At 39.1% G+C, this 24,155-nt stretch overlaps 1 protein-coding gene across 3 annotated transcripts in view; it reads right to left on the bottom strand.

Moving 5' to 3' along the window:
- LOC126428472 (F-box/LRR-repeat protein 2-like) overlaps window positions 1-24,155 on the bottom strand; it is a 135,433-nt gene that overhangs the window by 74,436 nt on the left and 36,842 nt on the right. For all 3 annotated transcript variants that reach the window (XM_050090409.1, XM_050090410.1, XM_050090408.1), the window contains exons 4-5: window positions 19,901-20,030; window positions 5,040-5,235 (exon numbers count right to left, since the gene is read on the bottom strand). In XM_050090409.1, the coding sequence (XP_049946366.1) occupies window positions 5,040-5,235; window positions 19,901-19,910 (206 nt within the window). In that variant the 5' untranslated portion in view covers window positions 19,911-20,030. The remainder of the gene's footprint in view (window positions 1-5,039; window positions 5,236-19,900; window positions 20,031-24,155) is intronic.

Raw genomic sequence — 24,155 nt, 5'->3', positions numbered from 1 at the left:
AATTCCCCAGGCCTTATGAGTGAAAATCAGAAGCTGAGGCGAAAGAGAGTGATGCATTTTTGAGTTGGATCGTCACCTGTAATGATATATGGGTCGACCACTACACTCCCGAATCTAAACAAGCCAGTAAGGAGTAGCAGAGGACAGGATAGGTAGCCCCCTTGAAAGCCAAGACTCGATTGTCAGCTGGCAAAGTCACCTACCTTGCAGCCCAAACCTATCACTCTACAATTTTCATTTTTCTGGACTGACTAAGGGTGCGAAAGGAGGTCACCGGCTTGAAGATGACAATGCTGTGGAAGAATCTGTGTACAACTGGCTTCTGACATGACCCCCTTTCTGCAGCAGGAGTGTGATTGCCCTATTAACAGCTACTTTGAGACAGACTCATTGGATTGCACAAAGTGATTATGGATTAGCATTTCTGCAGATAGGCTAAATTAAAATTTGTTCCAGTGCACTTTCTGAAAGGAAAAATGTGCCTGAGGAGATAACAGTTTCAGCAGCACACTATCACACTTAGACTTACGTATGCTAAGCAATGCCAAGGCAGTTTGTTCCACCATCTGTTGCTTTATTGTCAGCTGCAACAATTGCTTATGGCATTCTGCAGTGTGCACTGGTCCATTACTACTTTATATCTCAAAATGGCCACGTATAGCTCTAAGTCTCTACAAATGCAGGCACTTTTGTGATGATAAGGCTAACATACGTGACACTTAGCATAACATATCAATGTGAATTCCATTAGAGAATTTAGAAGTAACAGACACACTCTTCCCTCAGTTAAGACTCTATACATTGTGTGTTTTAGCCAGAGTTAGAAACCAATCACACACTGCCTCAAACTGTTCGATTCCTACGACAGCCCCTCAGACACATATTTTTGAAATCTACAATACCCTGTGTGTTTGAAATCTTATCCAAGTTTGTAACATTTACAACCTCCCATTTGTGATGTCCACTGAGGATTTGGTGTCATGAGCTTGGAAGGATTACCTTCACAAATTAAGAGATGACCAACAAGAGGACATGTGGAAAGTTTATTTTGTGCAATGGAAGGAGTTAAATCATTTTGGTTACAGCTGACAAATAACAAACCTAGTTCGTGTCTGTCTAAATAAACTTATAGAACTGTAAGCATTTCTAACTGAAGCAATGTGCAAAACCCAAAACTTTCACATCGCACTGAGTTCCCTTCACCACTAGAACAAAAGTATGTGCACATCGTACTGTGAGATTTTTTTTTTTTTTTTAACTTATTCTGGAGAAAGAAGACTCAATAACCAAGTTTCACAGCTGACAATACTACAAGAGCAATTACACTGTAAAAGCTAAGTCATTCACTGCATGATCACATATGTCACAAACACATCTGCCTACGCATTCCACACATGCATAGATACACACAGCAAAAGAACATAAAATGAGAACACTGTAAAACAACAGCCGCAGCCAACACCGCAAAACACAGTATTTGTAATTTACACCAGACAGTTTCAGGAAAAGGAGAAATAATTCATTATAAGTTTTACTAATGAGACAAAGAGAAATGGTGGAAGACCACAGTAGCTATACAATGTGCTAACTAAAATCTCCAACAATTTCACTGTACCGATCAAACCAATATCAGTACGACATTCTGCCGCTAGGTGCCTCGAAGTACACGTCTTAGCTACTCTACAGAAAGTTATGTCATCTTTCGTGCATGCAGTTATGAGTTGTCATTGTGTGTCGGACATGTTTCAGAGCTTCTACAAATTGGGAAATGGATAATGTGAAGGTGCAACAGATTTGCATCAAGTTCTGTTTCAAGTTGAAGAAAACTGCAGCTGGAACCCACCACATATTAACAGAGCATTTGGAGAGAGAGAACCGAGTCAAGTAAGAATATTTGAGTGGTTCAAGCACTTCAGGGAGGGATGATGAGGGACATTCTGGTCGACCGTCAACATGCATAATGGAAACAATCGTGAAAGTGCATGACGTGATTCACGAAAGAAGGCATTCTCAATGTTTGTAACAGACTTCAACTGCTGTATGGTAGATGTCGAAGAACTCTAGCTGATTAACTGAACATGGAACGAATTGCAGCAAAGTTTGTCCTTTGCCTAATCAGCATCGACCAACTAAACCTCACTATTCAGACTGGCACTGAGCTGCAACTAAAGAGTTCACAAGTGTTCCAAAATTCTTATCCAGACTCGTCACATGTGATGAGTCTTGGGTCTACGGTTATGACCCTGAAATGAAGAGCAATAATCACAATGAAAAACACCACCTTCTGTATGGCCGGAAAATCTCAACAAATTCGCACCAAAATGAAGTCAATGCTGATCTTTTTTTTTTTTTCCACATTGGTGGAACAATGCAGACTGTCGACAGGCCGTTTCACTGCAAGGCTTTGAGGTAAGTGAGGGAAAATGTTCGGTGCCAATAGCCAGAGTTGTGGAAAAAGGAAGACTGGTTGGTGCACCAGGACAATGCACCTGTCTACACCTCACTTGTCGTTAAGGTATTCCTGGCCAAACAGAACACAGCAACTATCCCCCACACTCCCTACTCTTCAACCTAGCCCCATACAACTTCTATTCCCGAAGATGAAAATCAAATTGAAAGGGTGACATTCTGGATCTACTGAAGACATCCAGGTGGAATCTCAACTAGTCCTGAACGCTCTTCACCCTGCAAACTTCTAAGAGTGCTTTAAAAAATGGGAACAACACTGGTATCATTGCATACAAGCCTGATGTGACTACTTTGAAGGTGACAAAGGAAATTAGGATGTAAGTATAGCTTTCCGATTTTTACAGTGAAATTCTCCATTTTGTGTAGCACCTCATAACTGCACTTCACTTCCTCATCACACACGCAAGCCATTCTCTCCTCTCATGCTGCACACTTAAATAGGAATTAGTTAAATATGAGAAGCAATACCTGAAACAAATCTATGAAACAACATATCAGTTGTCAGGCAATATCATGACAACTGTATCATAGGAAGATAGAGGCATTTCAATTTCTTTGATATAGCATTAGGGGTTATTAAAACAAAAATGAGCTCCTGACAATAAGTTGTATCAGAATTAATTATTTCATAATGAAGGAGACAAATAGGACCTTTATAGGAAACTCGCAAGCAAAACAATAATACAACGTTTATCTGAACTTCAGTTAAGTGATCCTAAAAGCAGAATGTATTTTGAATATAACACCAGAATATTTCTATGATAATCTTGAGTTGATTATACTTGCAATCCAAGAGTTTGGTTGGTTTGTTGGTGTTACAGGAATCAAACTGTGATATCAGTCCCTCCATCCTATTTGCATCAAACCATGAATAATCCTTAAAGGAAGGATACAAAATGCTTGGGTAGCTTGAATTTAACCAAGATACAATATGACATAAGAAGGAGGGGAATGAGGGGGGTAAGGTGGGTGAACTACTCTGCCAGAATGCTGTTGGACCCCAGAGAACGGTAACAGTGGTAGACACCCTCTGCATCGAACTAGCACTACCTTGCCATCCGTTACCCCATCAAAACAAGCAGCATAGAGAAGATAAAAATTTTAAGTAAGGCTAAACATTAAAAATGGCGAACATGAAAGAGTAAGAAGAATAAAAAGGTGGGAAGGAAAGGAGTCAGGCTGAAACATTGAGCAACGGCTGCCGTGGGTCCCCTTGGCCAGAGTAGGCGAGGGGTGCCCCTCCATTCCCCATCTCTCAGATACTAACAGAAACCACCTTCGCAGGAGAAACAAAACCAAGTCAGCCGGTTTGGCATCGTCTGCCAGCACCAGAGGTATCTTGTCAGGACAGTTTAGACATCACTGCAGAGCAGACATATTTAATTTGAGCAGCCTAGCAGGATGTTGGTGGAGTGCCAAGTAAACACCACATTGGCAGTAAGCTGAATGTGGCTGTGGGGCAGCCAAGTGGAACCAATGCTTAGCTGACACGAGACAGTGGATTCCCTGCAAGAAGTAAATCCTAGTAGCCAACACTGCCAACTGGTCGGCATGTTCATTCCCCGAGATCCCAACTTGTCCAGAGGTCTAAGCAAAGACAACCAGCCATCCAGCATGTTGGAGGTCAGAAGCAAGATCCTAGATAGTTGTGACTAATGGGTGACGAGGGTAGTAATGGTCTATAGCCTGAGGCTCCTCAGGGAGTCGATGCAGATTAGAAGAAACTGCCAGTGTAAGTACGAGAATGGCTAACGGCTCGTTCGATGGCTACCAATTCAACAGTGAAGACAGTGCATGTATGCAAAACCGGTTCATCCATCAAGTTTCGAGCCAGCAGTGTATGCCACCTCCAAACCCGGAAACGCATTGAGGGCAGCCAGAAACAGTTGGCAGTACACCATGGGGTCAAATGAATTTTAAGGATGAGCTGAGACGGATCCAATGTCAGGGTAAAAGCCATGTGATTAATCCCTGACAAGAGGTGACATCTGGGGAAGTTGGACTTCACAGCAGACACATTGCAGTCAAATTGTAATTGTGACCCTAGTACAGGGTCTTTATTGGAGATGGATCTTCCTACTAGGAAAAAGGAGACAGTAGCTCGGATACTTATGGGAGCCACAAACATGTACAGCATAATCAAGTAGCCGTTGCTGGTGCCTGATCCGTAGTGGAGTGACCTCACAGAAGCATATTGGATCCAGTAACAGCAATGCTGAAGGTGAGACAGGATGAAGGTTTTGTAAAGGTATGAAAGGGTAGTGCGGTCTGCACTCCAGCTGGTGTTACTGAGGCAGCAAAGTGCATTAAGGTGTAGCCAGCACCTATACTTAAGGTGGCAAAGATGTAAGAGCCACATCAGCCAAGTATCGAAGACCAGTCCCAAAAAGCGGCAAGTCTCTATCACATTGAGTAATTGGTGTTCAAGGTAAAGTTCTAGTTATGGATGAACAGTACTATGTCCAAGAGTTTAGCACACCCATTTTAGAATTTAAGATAGAAAGTAAACACTACACCACATTTAGTTAATGCACTGCAAGAACCCACATAACTATCAATTTATTTCTTACCCGATCAGATATTCCTTGTGGTTCCACAACTCCGGAGCTCGAGACAGTGTTTTCCAATGATGGCATACTTTCTGAACGTCTAGGAGTTCAGTCAATGACAAGTGGGAGAAGATGATTATCAGAATTTCATCTGGTAAGTCATTAATGCCCAGAGGACATCTGCCACTCTGAACTTCTGATGGCATTTTTGCAGGTACTGAAAGAAAACAAGCACGTTCAAATACTTTTTTTAGCCAAGCAGAGCTTTATTTTAAATTATATTTTAATTGTAATGTGTGTAATATCTTTCCAGTGAATAATAAGCTCACTAGCAAAGTATTCATTACATTGTTAAGTGGGGTAAGTACGGTGAAACAGGTCTAAAAGTTAAGATTTTTCAATTATTATTCCTTAATAACATTTGACCTCTCTTGAACAAGTTAATGTATTATTTCCAACTGGAAGTGTACTTTTTATCACTTCAAAGTTAATAATGGAAATGTAATAAAATCCAGTCTCCCTCACTGATTTAACAATAGGGTCATTCCATGTAATCTCACAGATGGTGTAAGATGACCATTTCAGAATTTAGTCACATTTGGTATATGGGTAACTACATGTCTCAATAGTACTACTGCCAAATAACACTGTCCCAACTAACCATTTTTGGTAAATTCAGGTTTGAAGACTCAAGGGTGTTTACCCAGGCATTACTGAGGCACCAACTTATTTTCAGACACCAACTACTCTGTAAGAAGTTGACTTACAGACCTTCGTTTTCTAAGCATCGACCAAGTAAGACATTAAAATGATATGCTGTATAATAAGTGGGATACACCATTCACACTTTTTGTGAAAAATGTTTAACACTATTTCCAGGCTGTACTCTCAGTTTTTTTTATCACAACTCCCCACAGGGAAACAGTCGAGACCTCATCTTGTGCACTGTGACTCTTTAGTTGAAAGCATTTGGCATACCAATTACTAGTTCTCACCTTCACTTTAAGACCCTATCACAAAAAAATCAAATTTGATGAATTTCAAACTCATGGGAGGGGGGGGGGGGGGGGCAGGTTGTTCATAGACAGTTAAATCCCACCTTGATATTTTGCTGAAATGTTTACATTTCTGGGAGCAATCTTACGTGCAAAGAAGAATGTCTTAACTAACTTTCTTCATTGGCAGAGAATAAAATGAAAATACCATCCACATTCAACAGTGCAAAGAACTGGTAAATAAAGGCAATGTCTATTATCTGAAAAATTGTTCCTAAAATATTGGTGGTTGACATGTAGGTCAGAACTGCAAAACAAGTGAGAGCTTAAAACAGCTATCAATCTTTTTCTCAATGTATGTGCTGTATGGTATTTCACTGTTAATTGTCTTTTCAGTGTACAGAATTACAGGAGACAGTTTAGGTGCATAAATGAGATGATATAGCTTTATTCTGTTACTGTAAATTAAAAATATAATTTCAGTGAAATTTAAAGTTCAAGTAATAATGACACACACATTGAGAGACTTATTAAATGTGCACCAGTATATACAGATATAAAAATTCTGCAAGGAACAGTTTTATAAACAAATTCAAATATAAAGAAGGATTTTTTTTTAAAATTCTTCATTCTTGCATATAACTGTTATCCTTGACATCTTTATGCAAAAATGAAAATAGTTCATTTAAATGTGAGATGATTTTTTCGTAGCATTTGTTGTCAAGTTTATACAACCACACATAGTGTCTTTGTAGTGATGGGACCTTCACTTTACATACAACATTGGAGAAGGATACCCAAACAGCATCTTTCCTACTGGGCCATGAAGGGAATTGTGATTTGGTAGGGTACACAGTTAATCTCAACACCTCTACATTCATGTGGTGCTTGGAAATGAATCCTGTGAAACAGTTTTCATCATATTTGAAAACTACATTCTGCTCAATTCCCATAATGCATTTTTATAAACTTCCATGGCAACAGTGCCCCATTTGAATCTGTTGAAGTCTCTTCATAGAAAGTTGTTAGTAGCAGTGACTAGAAATGCATGGCGCAATCACGTTTCTGGATAATCATCTGTACATTCAAGAGTGCTTCCTTTGGATTCCACAGCCAATACTGCACATAAATCACTTTACAGCATAACCTCAACACACTACACAATCAAACACACATGGAACCCAACTGCCTGCCATCTGCCAAAAGTGCAGCAAAGATTCTTACCAAAGGCTGGAAGCAATGAGCTATATGCATGACTTCTGTTTCCAAGAAATTACCCACGCGCAAATGCGCATGTGTAGCTGTGCTGTCAGCAATTTATGTGCATGTGCAAAGTTGAACAAAAAAATGGCATCACATGGATGCACCTAACAGAACTAATGACACACTGGGCATCCTGAGTTGAGTACCTCACAAAACGCTAATGCTCACAGCAGCACAAAGCTGCTTGTCTTCAATGGGGCAAATGACACACAAACTGGACAGCAGCTGACTGGAAAAGAGTTGTGCAGTCCGTCAAGCCAAGATTATCCCTTCCCCCCCCCCCCCCCCCAAATGATACAAGGTGTCTGGTTCACTGACTGCCAAGCCAAATAAGGGAGTTTAACCATCCATGTGTGAAGGGTCCAGGTACAGTTGAGGCCAAAGATAATTCAGAAATAATGTCAGGGCATTTTCAAAGCCATACCGAGGTGACCTTGCTACCTTGTCAGAACTGCTCCTTTTCTCCTCATTCACCCTCTCCACCTCCCCAAAAACCTGCAATTTTTTCTTCGCAGATTAACGAAGTTTTGTAATTTCTAAGATAAATTCAATAATAATTAAGCATTACTGACAAATACTTACAAGCAACTTTCTGAGGAGAGCAACTACAGCTCAGAAACATTGTGAATAAAAATATAAAAAAATCTCCACTCAATGACCATTCAAATTATCACAAAAATAGTAAGGAAAAAAGTTGATAAAGTGTTCCCAAAAGCTGCATAGCTGTATCAAGGTGCTTTATTCGCAACTAATGGTTTCGTGCCTGTATACGCACATCTTCAGGTTTATAATGCTCATATTTTCATAATACAGATGGACAATTATGGAAACTCAGCATTTGGGAAGCTATCTATGTTAAAGAGCCAAACCACAATGGTGGGTTGTCATAATAAAATGGAGTACACCAAAAGGGTGCTTTTGAAAATGTACAAAGCACTACTGCTGAATGAGCCAGGCCGGATAACACCCCATATAACATATTATAGGATTCAATAGACACCAGCTGTATAAAACCTATATAACTAAAACTTAAAATCCTGCACGAAGTGAGTGTTTCTGCCATAATGCAAACAGGACGATGCAGTTGTGAGTAAAGTGCCCTCACACAGCTATGTGGCTAATTGCTATAATTTTGATAATAATTTGAATGTTTTTTTATTGTTATTCATGACTATTACTTAAATGAGCTATGTAGATGAGAAATATTGTGCACAACAATTTAGATATATCACTGTAGAAAATAAATTACAAATTGTACAGGCTTTCTGAAGAACTGTATTTTAGCATGATGTATAGCAAAAACAAATTTTTCTTTCCATTTACTTGCCCTGAGCAAAACAAACGCATTTATTCTGTCATATTCTGTCATTAATGTCAAATCTAGGAGCTATGCCGCATTCTGTCAACAATATAAAATTGTGACAGCCTGCTTCACTTTACTTAATATTTTTAATCATTTTTAATTTGCTGAAACTGCTTTGAAAAGATGTTACAGGCACTAGAATTGCCATCATCCCCAATTTATTTTATTGTTTACATAAGTGTCTCATAAGCCATACTTGGAGGAGAAGGAGGAGGAAGAGGTGGCTCTCAAAACAGCCGTATCAGTGCTCTTCATTAGATCCTTCTACTGGAATTCGAAAGCCAATAGTTTGTTAATTGGTTCAGCTGAGTTAATATCAATATTTCTGGTATATTTAGCATCAAAATCACTGCATATTTTTAAAAATGAGTTACTCAGCTCTCATTTAAGGCATTACTGGCAGGAAATTGAAGCAAGATGATATTGTGTGTTATATATGAAATCCTTCACCATTTCACTTAATGAGCTATCAAATACTTTGAAGAACTGTAGATTAAATAGTTGCACTCTAGTCATCCCCTGCCGGAAATAGCACACACATTTGTTCAGTATCCACTTGCCGAACTGAGACACGAAAATTCCATAGTGAAAAATTCTGCTGTTGAACATGAACTAGCTGTGTACGTGGCAGTTTCATGAACTGAACATACTGTTGACAACACAAGCCATGTGACACCTGCTCGATAGTAGTCATTTCTTTACAATGGTACCTGGACGAAATGATGGACAACAGCAATCATTTACAGTGTAGGACTAGGGGAAAGAAATCTGCTTTCAGGTGAAGACAGGAACATGAAGGATGAGAGAACTGATGTATCCATCACAGTTTGTTCTTACAACAGATTCTTTCAGTCAGTGTAGGTGCCCGCTGTACAACTGCATTCTCAGCAATGAACTATCTTGCCATTGTCTCAGTACAGCCCTCGGTGGTTTTCATACCGTGACTTTGACACATTCAGGGTACCATCAATATGAACCAGGATGGTTATTTCGACGTTCTCGGTGGCCAAGTATTCCCCTTTCTTCTACATCATCATGACAAGTATTCTGTGGACACTACAATCTTCCAAAATGACATCAGCAGTGTTCATAGAGTTGCATGCACACATTCCTGGTTTGCCTAACACTGAACTATTGTAACTTGACTGGCATGGTAAATCATTATCTGTATCCCACTGAAAATGTCATATTGTTTGGAACAGTGGGTGAAACACAGCAACAATCACCCCCTCCTCCCCTGCCCAACAAATTTTGTAACTCTACGGGATCTAATCGTCAATAAGTATCTTCAGCTGTGTACTGTTTATCCGAAAAAATCTGTGAGCACTCTAGGTGTCTACAGCCGGTCGTACTCAATATCTGGATGATGTGCCCCAATGTGTCACTCAGAGAGACTGCAGAAGAAAGCCAGTAGAATAATGAGTAGAAGTTGCTAGTGTACCCCACCTACATTTTTCAAAATTCATATATGACATACTTGTAACATGCATCAAAATACTTGTCAGTTATCTAATACAGGGGTTCTGAATTTATCTTTCAGACTTATTTCACAATGAAAAATTTGTTAAAAATGGCAAAATGTGTTAAAAATGGTGTGGAATGACAAATCAGGCTATACTGCACATCAGTCTGTTATATTCTGTATGTAAACTGGAGACAGAGCAGCATTTGTGGCGAGAGAAGTGGCATTTCCTGGAAAAACTCCTTAGATGCTATACAGGATGACTAAGAACCAATTTCCAGTCTAGCAAAGCAGCAATTTGCACAGTCTGTTGATGTTAGTCATCATCATCATCATCATCACCATCATCATCATCATCATCATCATCATTTAAGACTGATTATGCCTTTCAGCGTTCAGTCTGGAGCATAGCCCCCCTTATACAGTTCCTCCATGATCCCCTATTCAGTGCTAACATTGGTGCCTCTTCTGATGTTAAACCTATTACTTCAAAATCATTCTTAACCGAATCCAGGTACCTTCTCCTCGGTCTGCCCCGACTACTCCTACCCTCTACTGCTGAATCCATGAGTCTCTTGGGTAACCTTGCTTCTCCCATGCGTGTAACATGACCCCACCATCTAAGCCTGTTCGCCCTGACTGCTACATCTATAGAGTTCACTCCCGGTTTTTCTTTGATTTCGTCATTGTGGACACCCTCCTGCCATTGTTCCCATCTACTAGTACCTGCAATCATCCTAGCTACTTTCATATCCGTAACCTCAACCTTGTTGATAAGGTAACCTGAATCCACCCAGCTTTCGCTCCCGTACAGCAAAGTTGGTCGATAGATTGAACGGTGCACAGATAACTTAGTCTTGGTACTGACTTCCTTCTTGCAGAAGAGAGTAGATCGTAGCTGAGCGCTCACTGCATTAGCTTTGCTACACCTCGCTTCCAGTTCTTTCACTATGTTGCCATCCTGTGAGAATATGCATCCTAAGTACTTGAAACCGTCCACCTGTTCTAACTTTGTTCCTCCTATTTGGCACTCAATCCGTTTATATTTCTTTCCCACTGACATTACTTTCGTTTTGGAGATGCTAATCTTCATACCATAGCCTTACATTTCTGATCTAGCTCTGAAATATTACTTTGCAAACTTTCAATCGAATCTGCCATCACAACTAAGTCATCCGCATATGCAAGACTGCTTATTTTGTGTTCACATATCTTAATCTCACCCAGCCAGTCTATTGTTTCCAATATATGATCCATAAATAATATGAACAACAGTGGAGACAGGTTGCAGCCTTGTCTTACCCCTGAAACTACTCTGAACCATGAACTCAATTTACCGTCAACTCTAACTGCTGCCTGACTATCCATGTTAAGACCTTTAATTGCTTGCAAAAGTTTGCCTCCTATTCCATAATCTTGTAGAACAGACAATAACTTCCTCCTAGGAACCCGGTCATATGCCTTTTCTAGATCTATAAAGCATAGATACAATTCCCTGTTCCACTCATAACACTTCTCCATTATTTGCCGTAAGCTAAAGATCTGGTCCTGACAACCTCTAAGAGGCCTAAACCCACACTGATTTTCATCCAATTGGTCCTCAACTAATACTCGCACTTTCCTTTCAACAATACCTGAGAAGATTTTACCCACAACGCTGATTAAAGAGATACCTCTGTAGTTGTTACAATCTTTTCTGTTTCCATGTTTAAAGATTGGTGTGATTACTGCTTTTGTCCAGTCTGATGGAACCTGTCCCGACTCCCAGGCCATTTCAATTATCCTGTGTAGCCATTTAAGACCTGACATTCCACTGTATTTGATGAGTTCCGACTTAATTTCATCCACCCCAGCTGCTTTATTGCACTGCAATCTATTGACCATTTTTTCCACTTCCTCAAATGTGATCCTATTTCCATCATAATTCCTATCCCATTCTACCTCGAATTCTGAAACATTACTGATCGCATTTTCACCTACATTGAGCAACTCTTCAAAGTATTCCCTCCATCTGCCCAAGGCATCCACAGGATTCACCAGCAGTTTTCCTGACCTGTCCAAAATACTTGTCATTTCCTTCTTACCTCCCTTTCGAAGACTGCTAATTACACTCCAGAATGGTTTTCCAGCAGCTTGACCCATAGTCTCCAACCTGTTTCCAAAGTCTTCCCACGATTTCTTCTTCGATGCTGCAATTACCTGGTTGATGTTAGTTTCTTGCGTTAATTCTATTACCTAATAAATTTCTGAATTCTGTACATAGTTGAAATTTATGTGGAAAAAACACACCTTTGTGTCCAAGCACTGCCTTACCATACTACTCATTTAAAAGGCCTACTGTGGAAGGGCCAGGATGCTCACTGGGACATAGCTGGATAGAAAGATTGAGGACTCACCTGCTCGCTCTTCAGTTTACAGACCATACCACAACTTATTTCACCATCACATTCATTGACCTCAACAACTACCAACCAAATTATAGCCCTCCAACCACCTAGACCTCAGCCTGTGTTACAGACCAGTTTGTGGCCACAGCCAGGGTGGTATACTATCACACACTACCCAAATAATGAATGGAAGTAAATTAAGAAATTACAAAAACTATTTGTAAATGCGCACGCACCCACACGGGGGGTGGGAGTGGTGGTGGGGGGCTGCCCTCAAAACATTAACGTTCACTTAGGTGAGACAGGTGGTGGTCCCAACTACACTTGATCCGTTGGTAACCCAACCAAGAGACAGTCACGGACCAAACGACTTGCTAGCCACCAATCGGTACATGAAAAATCAAAGACAAAACTGTTATAGACGTGATTATCCACAGTGAAATATGTATTAAGCTGTCAAAACTACGCACCGTGTTGGACAGTGACAACAGGTGAGGAAAGGACAGTTCCTGAAATTATGTTAATGGCCAGGGCAGGTAAACGGAACATGGCCAGGGCAGGTAACTGTAACACTAACGGCCACAAGGCAGAAAATTCCACTGCTACACTTGAATTGTAGTGAACCAATATAGTTAATTCCACCGCACGGCGGCTCGATTACATCACTACTAACACTCTGTGTTACTCACAGAAAAAGATCCCCAACAGCAAACCACCGAAACGAACGACACAACATGAACGGACGTGGCTTGGGTACTTAAGACACCACTCAACTTTGACGTCCTGGGTCGGGTCTGCACCAACCGACCGACTACCCTCAGAATGCCAACAACATCTAAAATAGTTGTCCGTGGAAATAACGTCAACTACACACACGACCTGACAAAAACTTGCACGAAGACCTGAACGATACCCAACAGTAACTAAGTACGCACAAAGACAAATCAGGAGCCGAACTGCACGCACGCACGCACGCACACACACACACACACACACACACACACACACACACACACACACACACACACACACACACACACACACACACACACACACACACACACACACACACACACACACCCGCGCCCGGTAAGACGACCCCGACTGACGATCCACCAAGAGCTTGGCCCGGTTCAGGTGAAGCGTGGCAGCAACGGTCGGGTGAGCCATATTGATGCATACCTCACAGCCCCAACCCGACTGCACTAATGTCGCATTGCAACTCCCCAACTGGCAGGTCCGGACTGCATTTCAGACGCGTTCCAATTGACTGGCAGACCCGAGCTCGCGACCCGAACTGCCCTTATGACAGACAACGACCGGGAAGTAATAGCAGTCGAGCAAACTTACTACGAGAGGGGATATACTGATAGATGGTGCTAGTGCCACTCACGGTCAGGCAAAGCAGCATCTCAGTGACACCAGTAATTTAAAGTAATGTAGTGAGGTGGTAGTATGTTAAAAACAGGGTGTAAAATACATTATGGCGGAAACATGAGCCACGCACGGCTCATTCACATTTGTTGACTTCACCAATTCACAACCATTACCTCAGGGGGTCCAATACGTAAATGTAACTGCTGCTGTAATCTGTCCAATTTGCTTATCAATTATATTTCAATTAAATTTGTAAGATTTGTAATAGTAGATTTAAATTCACATAGCAGTTTAAGGAATTACCTAGGTGAAGTTGGGCAAAATTTAAATGTATTTAAAGTGGCCAATCGATCATAAATGCAACAATTGGAGTGTTCACATAAACAGCTAAAAAAGCACATTCTTGTCTCTTCAATTCAATTCATATTTGCAAAACCACAGATAAAATCAATCGTGTTGTAAAATTACACACACACTGGTAGTATCCTACCTCCAGCCTGACGTCTAGGTTACACTGACAAACTTTCACGCAAATGTTCTGCTGATTTATAGAAACATATCATAAAAAACTGGGTGGTTGTGATCTGCCCCAATAAAAACACCACAATTTTTAAAACTAACCACTAATGGACGTTCCCTTAACTCCTGCACCCACAAAACAGGCCACTGAAGATACTAAGCACTCAACGTCTATTACCCAAATCACATATGGGCCTTCAAGATGAACCAACAGCAGAATGAATGAATTGATTTGCATGCTCTTGTTGCTCCGGAGACTGTCATGTCTGAGGGATGCAGGTACAAATGTTTAATTTGAATTATTTTAGAATTTGTGACCCACAAAACTCAAAATTCCAATGCTACATTAAAAAATGCAAAATTCTGAGATTTTCCCAATTTTTCCTGGTAAAATTTAATTTCCTGAGAATTCTAGGTTTTTCAGAATAATCACCATCCTGTTCTTATAGGGAGAATGACAAATTCTGAAAATAGCTTCGAAAACAAGGGAGATACCTATTTCTGAGTTGCATGGGGTCACACTGGCGCCAGTGCTAACGGGAGCCTTAAATAAATACCAAGAGCATTCAAGTATATTACAACTTATGATCATGGCGAAATCAGAAGGCTGAGTACTCATATCACACAGGTAGTTAATTTTGATCACTGGTCCTAACTTGATTTTAGGGCACTTCCAAGTCAAATCAACAAGTGCTACAACCTGACCCTCTCAGATTTTTTTTAAAATTAAGTATGCGTGTATTATTCATAAATCATGACACACATTAATTTTTTCACATTTTTCTGACGAAAAGTTACCGAGTAATGGACCTTCAAAAATCGAAAAGATGACAAATTTTTGACTCACAGAACAATGTTGTTTTCTTTACAACTTGTGTTCTAATTAAGGTAGAACAATAAAATTTACTTCATTGGAAAGCTCTTTTAAAGAGCTTTTATATGATACCAAACATCATTAGTATTGTTAACCTTTACAAATGTCTGCTTGTGTCTGTGTATGTGCAGATGGATATGTGTGTGTGTGCGAGTGTATACCCCTTCTTTCCCCCTAAGGTAAGTCTTTCCGCTCCCGGGATTGGAATGACTCCTGACCCTCTCCCTTAAAACCCACATCCTTTCGTCTTTCCCTCTCCTTCCCTCCTTCCTGATGAGGCAACAGTTTGTTGCAAAAGCTTGAATTTCGTGTGTATGTTTGTGTGTCTATCGACCTGCCAGCACTTTCGTTCGGTAAGTCACATCATCTGTGTTTTTAGATATATTTTTCAAACATCATTAGTTTAATATATAAACACAAATTGTTAAAAAAAAAACATTGTTGAATTTACCAAATTTTGAAAAACTGTATTTTTAAAATTCTCAAAAAAATATATGTGAAAGATACACTTTACATCTACATATTCTGAAAGTTTCAACTTGGGATGAGCATGGGATCACTATCAAAAGCAATTTTACATTAAGGGAGGTGCTTTAAAAATTCTTAAAAACTAATTTATTTTAGATATTAGGCCTACTTCTCACCAGTTGTATGTTGTTGTAAAATGTGGAAATTAAAAATAACTTATAATTGACAAAAGAACATATGTTTTATGCTTCTGTAATTAAAAAATACAAAATGAAAACTTAAAAAATAAATAAAAAAACACAGAAAGATGAATACCTGATATCAGACCTAAATTCAGTTAGTAATTACTATTATTTACAAATAGGCATCCTATTAGTGCACTTCTTCATACTTCGAACTAATCAGTCTGTTGCACATCAACATTTCTGCACTGGATAACTTATATGTTCGCCCTGTAGCAGTTTGAGGGTTCACGATTGCCACTACTTCCCTACTGCTTATGGAAAGAATGTCTGGATGACTCGGAAATGTAAAAGATGGTGACGGTCCATGTGGATGTAAGAAACTAACCGTGATTTCATCCTTCTGATTTTTTTCAAGTACACAGGCTATCATCAGAGTTTGAATACACTTTTGTTAGTATTTTGTCCTTGCTAAAAGGAATAAAAGTGTGAAGTTTTTGTGCCCCTACAATTTTGCAGCATTTCTCAAATCTCTCCATAAGTTTCATTTCTTCATTTTTGTGATCTTTTTTAGTAGCATATTTGAAGTTCATTCCTTCTATGTTATCCTCGACAAACATATAAAGTTGTTTTGGTGTCATTATTTGATCACTGTATGGCCGTTGCAGACGTGCTCGAGCTGCAAGTCGTTTAACTGTTCCACCAACACCATCACTAGCTCCCTTCCCATGCGAGGTGGCTGAAAAATGCCATTCAGCTTCAGTTTGGAAATCATCTTCATGATGGCACAGGTTGATAAAGTTCTTCCTATTTTAATAATGAGCTGCTGCTCCATCAGAGAAATAATATATTTTTCTTGGTTTTCTACCAAATTTAACAGTCAGGAAGTCCATCAGGTACGACTGGAACAAATGCACAGCAACGGTGTCATGTGTTAGGCATTCTGATCTGATTACAAGACTTGGGTGCTCGAGTTTGTTCCCACCATGGTAATAAGCAACAATGGGATGAATTGTTGCTTGCATGTTTGTCCAGTGATAGCCTTGAACTTTGTCCTGGATGACAAAGGAGTAATTCTCAGAAAAGTCACAGATCGCTAAGACCTCGCCTTCTTTAAGTTCATTTCTCAGTCTCTTTTGGAAGGTTGATTGTTGACTAGCAACAAATGAATGTCGTGTAAGCAATTTTAATTTATCAAAAAAACAATCAATAAAGTTGTCAAATGATTTTATGATTGTTTCTAGAGACGTGTGATCAACGGAAACCCATTGCTAATAAGTTATATTATCAATATCATTAGTATTAAACAAATCTTGTAAATATGTCTTAAATGTTTCTGGGTCAGGGCAGAATTTACGTTCACCAAAATGACAAGCAGGTAATGACGGATTACATACAACTCTTGCAATGCAGTCTTTGTAAGTTTTTATTGGATTATCTTCATCCTTTGTCAGCTGAGGAATGTTACATCCAGTCAGCATAAGTTTGAAGTTTTGATGGGTAGTACACACACAGACACTGTGTGTACCACTACTTACAGCTAAAACACAATTTTTGGGACGTAGGTCTGCAAACTTCGAAAATCCAATGTGGAGATCTGGATGGTTGTCTTTAAAGTTCACGTAAATTTCTTTCAAATTACTTAAAACTAGCTGTTCTTGTACTTGCAGTTTTTTTCCGTTATCTCTCACAAGCACAAAATCTTTTTTCCCAGGCATTGCCCTGCTTATCTCATCAGATCAATAAAAGTTTCTAACAAAATCAGCAGTTGTTTGAACAAGAGTCTTGCCAGGTTTTGAGTTTGGTGAAGACAAAACTCCCTTTGCCTTCACCAAATCTTTTACTCTTCGAGCCATATAATTTGCTATGTTAAATTCATCTGGAAGCTTCTTAAAACTCCAGCTTTTAGGTAAAATGGTAAGAATACCCACCTGTTTACTTCAAGATGTACATGTACGAAATTTATCTTTTAGCTGACTGATCATCTCAGATTCTGCATGATCATGTACCTCCTCTTCTTTTTCGGAAGGAAGCAATAATACCTTTGATTGAATTGTTGAAGTTAATTTAATGAGTTTTTCCTTAGGCTATTTTGCTTCACACAGTCATTTCTTCTTAATTGGCGATTTACCAACGGACTGCAAAGAAGCGTTCAACCTTTCTAAGGCCTCACTTGATGCAATGTCTTGTATGTCACTATCACATAAAACCTTTTCATTTTCTTGTTTCACCACAGAATACAATAGATCATCATCATTTTCTGTGCTAGACGTATCACAAATTTTTTACGGCAGTTGTCACACACTTATTGATTTAAAGTTAAGAAAGGTTTTCTTGCTATCAACCACTGTGAAACAGGCCAAAAGTTTTTCTGGTGGTTATTGTGGCCCTTTTCATTAAATGGATTACAGCACAAAGCTGAATTTTTAGGCATTTTATATTTCTCAAGTGAACAAACTAATATAAAAAATGTTATTGAAGTTGAATGCCCCAGCTTTCTATATTCAACACTACACAATATAACTTCTCTATTCTTTCACTTCCTGTAAAAAAATATTTCATTATGTTAATAGTATGCAAACATTAACTGGTTGTAGGCATACAAACTTACAGACTCTTGTGAGGTTTATACAAAAGTAGCTTTAAGCTAGATTCAAAACACATTTCAAAGTTAATCACATAATTTCACTACAGTTGCCTCACAACAAAAGATTGTGTGGGTCACTTTCAACAATAGGTGAAAATTGATGACAATGCTAACCAGAGATAAAATACTAAATAGATTGCAGATAGTAACACCAAAGAATCATTTTATATATAATCTTTAAAATGAGAGATAGCTTCCTTTTTCTTCCCCGCGGTTTTACAGCTATTAATAAATAGTTACCACTAAAGTTTAATAAGCAGTTATTCGTTTCAAAAGTACAATTTGTGGACCATATAACAAAATCTAACACTGTAATATTTTCATGTGTAGCAAAATAATAGAAATTCACCTATCTGACTGTGATTTTGGAGAATTGTGGTAAACATAAAAATGCTTTGGACAGTGATCCCATGCTCATCACAAGTTGAAACTTTCAGAATATGTAGATGTGAAGTGTATCTTTCACATACATTTTTTTCTTAGAATTTTAAAAATACAGTTTTTCAAAATTCGATAAATTCAACAATGTTGTTTGTTTGGTATCATAAAGGCTCTTTAAGAGAGCTTTCTAGTGAAGTAAATGTTATTGTTCTAGCTTAATTAGAACACGAGTTATAAAGAAAACAACATTGTTCCACGAGTCAAAAATTTGTCATTTTTTTCAATTTTTGAAAGTCCATTACTCGGTAACTTTTTATCAGAAAAACGCGAAAAAATTAATTTGTGGTACTATTTATGAGTACTATAGGCATACTTAATTTCATTTAAATCCAAGAGGGTAAGGTTGAAAACGATGGTTTCATTTGTTGATTTGACGTGGAATGACCCTTTAATAAATCTGTCCTAGCATTAGGCAAAGGAAACTGCAATTTCAGAAAACCCATATTTGCGAAGGAACAAGCGTCAACGAAGTACTCTTACACATATTAAGTACACAACGTTCGCAAAGTAACTTTCAGCAGTTTAAGTCGTTTTTCAGTGACACAGTAAAATCAGCCGTATTTCATTGTTCGTAGTTAATCGTAAGACCTCAAAAATTCCTGTACATATCATTTTTCGCGGTATTTGTACACACGAAATGTAAACTGTGAAACTAATGTATCTCATCACAGCTGCAAATTACGATTCAGTCGTGATCAGTATTGTTTGGGCAACAAGTTGGTACACGTGTGTAACATACTTACGAAATTACAAAAAATTATCACAATTAAGTGAACTGAAACACAGCATTTAATTGGTTTGATGCACGTGAATGATCAGGAACACACACTACAGTCAATTAATCACAATTTCCTACATAATTCAAATAAAAAATTTGCTAGTATAACGAAAACTTCTTCCTTACCTACTTCCATCTCACGAACGCAAAGAACACACTCGAAGACACTCTCACAGTGCTGACAACAGTTAGCGCATTGGCCCTGCCAACCACAGTGGCTAAAGTTGTTTGGCAACTGGCGTCGTCATGTTAGATGCTGCAAAACACAACAGTCTGTTGTTTACGATTGCTTTTTGTTCATAATTTCTGTTGTGTGCACATAACACTTGTTTCACATAGCAAATATTACAGTACTTACGCTAATGATATAACGTCAGGGACGCCTTTTCAAACGATTTAATGCGTATTTGATCTAGTAATGTGACGCATCTGGCTTAATAAATGTGACTCCCATTTTGTTTAATGTATTTGCGTCTAAAGCTGATGAAGCTACAATTGCGGAAACAATGCCTTTTTGCTTAGTGATACTGATTCTTATCCATCACATTTCCAACTTTAAAGTCGTATGCACAGCATGTTCAGTGTTCACGCTTGCAAAAAAAACTTACTTACATTCTCCTTGGCAGCCTACAAATGTGTGCAATGAGGAAATAATTAAGCAAAACCTGCTATAATGACTCGTGGAGATGTAAACAAAGTCAAAGATTTTTGAAACGTCGAAGGAAGAGAACTACTTGGAGGTATAACCACATTAAGAACTGAGTTGAAGTGTCAGTCAGTGTGTGGCCAGTAACAGCAAAAACGCCAAATTCATTTTTGAAGGCATGTTCCAGCAATTTGCAATTCAACAAATGACATCAGTTGGCAGTTCTGATGGTATTAATCACCATTTAAACCAATGGCCCCTACACTCATTAGTGCTAAAGGACCCCCCCCCCCCCCCCCCAAGAACCATGGACCTTGCCGTTGGTGGGGAGGCTTGCGTGCCTCAGCGATACAGATAGCCGTGCCATAGGTGCAACCACAATGAAGGGGTATCTGTTGAGAGGCCAGAGAAATGTGTGGTTCCTGTAGAGGGGCAGCAGCCTTTTCAGTAGCTGCAGGGGCAAGTCTAGATGATTGACTGATCTGGCCTTGTAACACCAACCAAAACAGCCTTGCTGTGCTGGTACTGGGAACAGCTGAAAGCAAGGGGAAACTACAGCCATAATTTTTCCTGAGGGCATGCAGCTTTACTGTATGGTTAAATGATGATGGCGTCCTCTTTAGTAAAGTATTCCAGAGGTAAAACAGTCCTCCATTCGGATCTCCGGCTGGGGACTACTCGGGAGGATGCTGTTAACAGGAGAAAGAAAATTGGCATTCTACGGGTCGGACCGTGGAATGTCAGATCCCTTTACCGGGCAGGTATGTTAAAAATTTAAAAAGGGAAATGGATAGGGTAAAGTTAGATATAGTGGGAATTAGCGAAGATCGGTGGCAAGAGGAACAAGACTTTTGGTCAGGCGAAAACAGGGTTATAAATACAAAATCAAATACGGGTAATGCAGGAGTAGGTTTAATAAAGAATAAAGAAATAGGAATGCGGGTAAGCTACTACAAACAGCATAGTGAACACATTATTGTGGCCAAGATAGACACGAAGCCCACGCCTACCACAATAGTACAAGTTTATATGCCGATTAGCTGTGCACATGACAAAGAGATTGATGAAATGTATGATGAGATAAAAGAAATTATTCAGATAGTGAAGGGAGACGAAAGTTTACTAGTCACGGGTGACTGGAATTCGATAGTAGGAAAAGGAAGAGAAGGAAATGTAGGTGAATATGGAATGGGATCAAGGAATGCTGCCTGGTAGAATTTTGCACTGGGCATAACTTACTCATAGCTAACACTTGGTTCAAGAATCATAAAAGAAGGTTGTCTACATGGAAGAAGCCTGGAGATATTGAAAGATTTCAGATATATTATAAAATGGTAAGACAGAGTTAGGAACTGGGTTTTAAATTGTAAGTAATTTCCAGGGGCAGATGTGGACTCTGACCACAATCTAGTAGTTATGAACTGTAGATTAAAACTGAAGAAACTGCAAAAAGGTGTGAATTTAAGGAGATGGGACCTGGATAAACTGACAGAACCAGAAGTTGTAGAGAGTTTCAGGGAGAGCATTAGGGAACGATTGACAAGAATGGCGGAAAGAAATACAGTAGAAGAAGAATGGGTAGCTTTGAGAGATGAAATAGTGAAGGCAGCAGAGGATAGAGTAGGGCTAATAGAAATCCTTGGGTAACAGGAGAGATACCAAAATGCAGTAAATGAAGCAGGCAAAAAGGAATACAAACGTCTCAAAAATGAGTTCGACAAGAAGTGCAAAATGGCTAAGCAGAGATGTCTAGAGTACAAATGTAAGGATGTAGAGGCTTATATCGCTAGGGGTAAGATAGATACTGCCTACACGAAAATTAAAGAGACCTTTGGAGAAAAGAGAACCACTTGCATGAATATCAAGAGCTCAGATGAAAACCCAGTTCTAAGGGCGATGTTCTTGAGGACAATATTATGGAAATGGAAGAGGATGTAGATGAAGATGAAATGGGAGATATGATATTGCACGAAGAGTTTGACAGAGCACTGAAAGACCTAAGTTGAAACAAGGCCCCGGGAGTAGACAACATTCCATTAGAACTACTGATAGCCTTGGGAGAGCCAGCCCTGACAAATCTGTACCATCTGGTGAGCAAGATGTATGAGACAGGTGAAATATCATCAGACTTCAAGAAGAATCTAATAATTCCAATTCCAAAGAAAGCAGGTGTGAAAATTATCGAACTATCAGTTTAATAAGCCACGGCTGCATGAAAGGAAAGCAGTCGTTGGGAAGGGAGGGATACAGGGTTGTAGCCTATCCCCAATGTTATTCAATCTCTGTATTGAGCAAGCAGTAAACGAAAGAAAAATTCGGAGTAGGGATTAAAATCCACGGAGAAGAAATAAAAACTTTGAGGTTCGCTGATGACATTGTAATTCTGTCAGAGACAGCAAAGCACCTGGAAGAGCAGCTAAATGGAATAGACAGTGTATTGAAAGGAGGCTATAAGATGAGCAGCAACAAAAGCAAAATGAGGATAATGGAATGTAGTCAAATTAAATCGGGTGATCTGAGGGAATTAGATTAGGAAATGAGACGCTTAAAGTAGTAAATGAGTTTTGCTATTTGGGGAGCAAAATAACAGATGATGGTTGAAATAGAGAGGATATAAAATGTAGACTGGCAATGGCAAGGAAAGCATTTCTGAAGAAGAGAAATTTGTTAACATTGAGTATAGATTTAAGTGCCAGGAAGTCTTTCCTGAAAGTTTTTGCATGGAGTGTAGCCATGTACAGAAGTGAAACGTGGACGATAAATAGTTTATACGAAAAGAGAATAGAAGCTTTCGAAATGTGGTGCTACAGAAGAATGCTGAAGATTAGATAGGTAGATCACATAACTAATGAGGAGGTATTGAATAGAATTGGGGAGAAGAGAAATTTGTGGCACAACTTGACTAGAAGAAGGGATCAGTTGGTAGGACATATTCTGAGGCATCAAGGGATCACCAATTTAGTATTGGAGGACAGCGCACAGGGTAAAAGTCGTAGAGGGAGACCAAGAGATGAATACAGTAAACAGATTCAGAAGGATGTAGGTTGCAGTAGGTACTGGGAGTGAAGAAACTTGCAGCCGGATAGAGTAGCATGGAGAGCTGCATCAAACCAGTCTCAGGACTGAAGACCACAACAACAACAAAGATCACACTGTGAATAAAGGAATGGTCTCAGTGGCCTAGACACAGTAAAGTGGTAATTTGGCTTCAACAAGCATGTGACTCTTTTTTTTTTTAGTAATGATAGCCTAACCTCTATAATGTATACATGCTTCTTAAATGGGCATTTCACATGTACTTTAACAAATGTTTAATTAATACCATTTAGTTTCACACTTGGTTTTTTGTGCTAAATTATTAGATCTTCTCAACAGTAATCTATTTGATTCATTTCCGAGAATATTGATCGACAGGACTGCTCTGTGTCAGTTTTTCATGAATAAGTTGCTTGTTTCACTTTGAAATTTTGTTTAGAGGTTTTCAAGGTACATAAACCTACACGAATCTTTGTGATAAACTAATACAAGTACATGCAACTACTGCTTGTATTTATTCATTTATCCACTGTATAGGAGATTAAACTTGATACAGCGTACTAGTCAGATAAATCATGAACATAAATGTGCATAACAGTAAATATTATATATATATATTAATGGTACACAGAGATAACGATCAAGGTCCATCAAAATTTAAAATTTAGTTCAAAATGACATCTCGTAGAGGATTGGAAG

This window comes from Schistocerca serialis, chromosome 12 (assembly GCF_023864345.2).
Source record: "Schistocerca serialis cubense isolate TAMUIC-IGC-003099 chromosome 12, iqSchSeri2.2, whole genome shotgun sequence".
Taxonomy (NCBI): domain Eukaryota; kingdom Metazoa; phylum Arthropoda; class Insecta; order Orthoptera; family Acrididae; genus Schistocerca; species Schistocerca serialis.
Note: the sequence above shows the minus strand (reverse complement) of the source record. Positions and strands in the feature narration are given on the sequence as shown.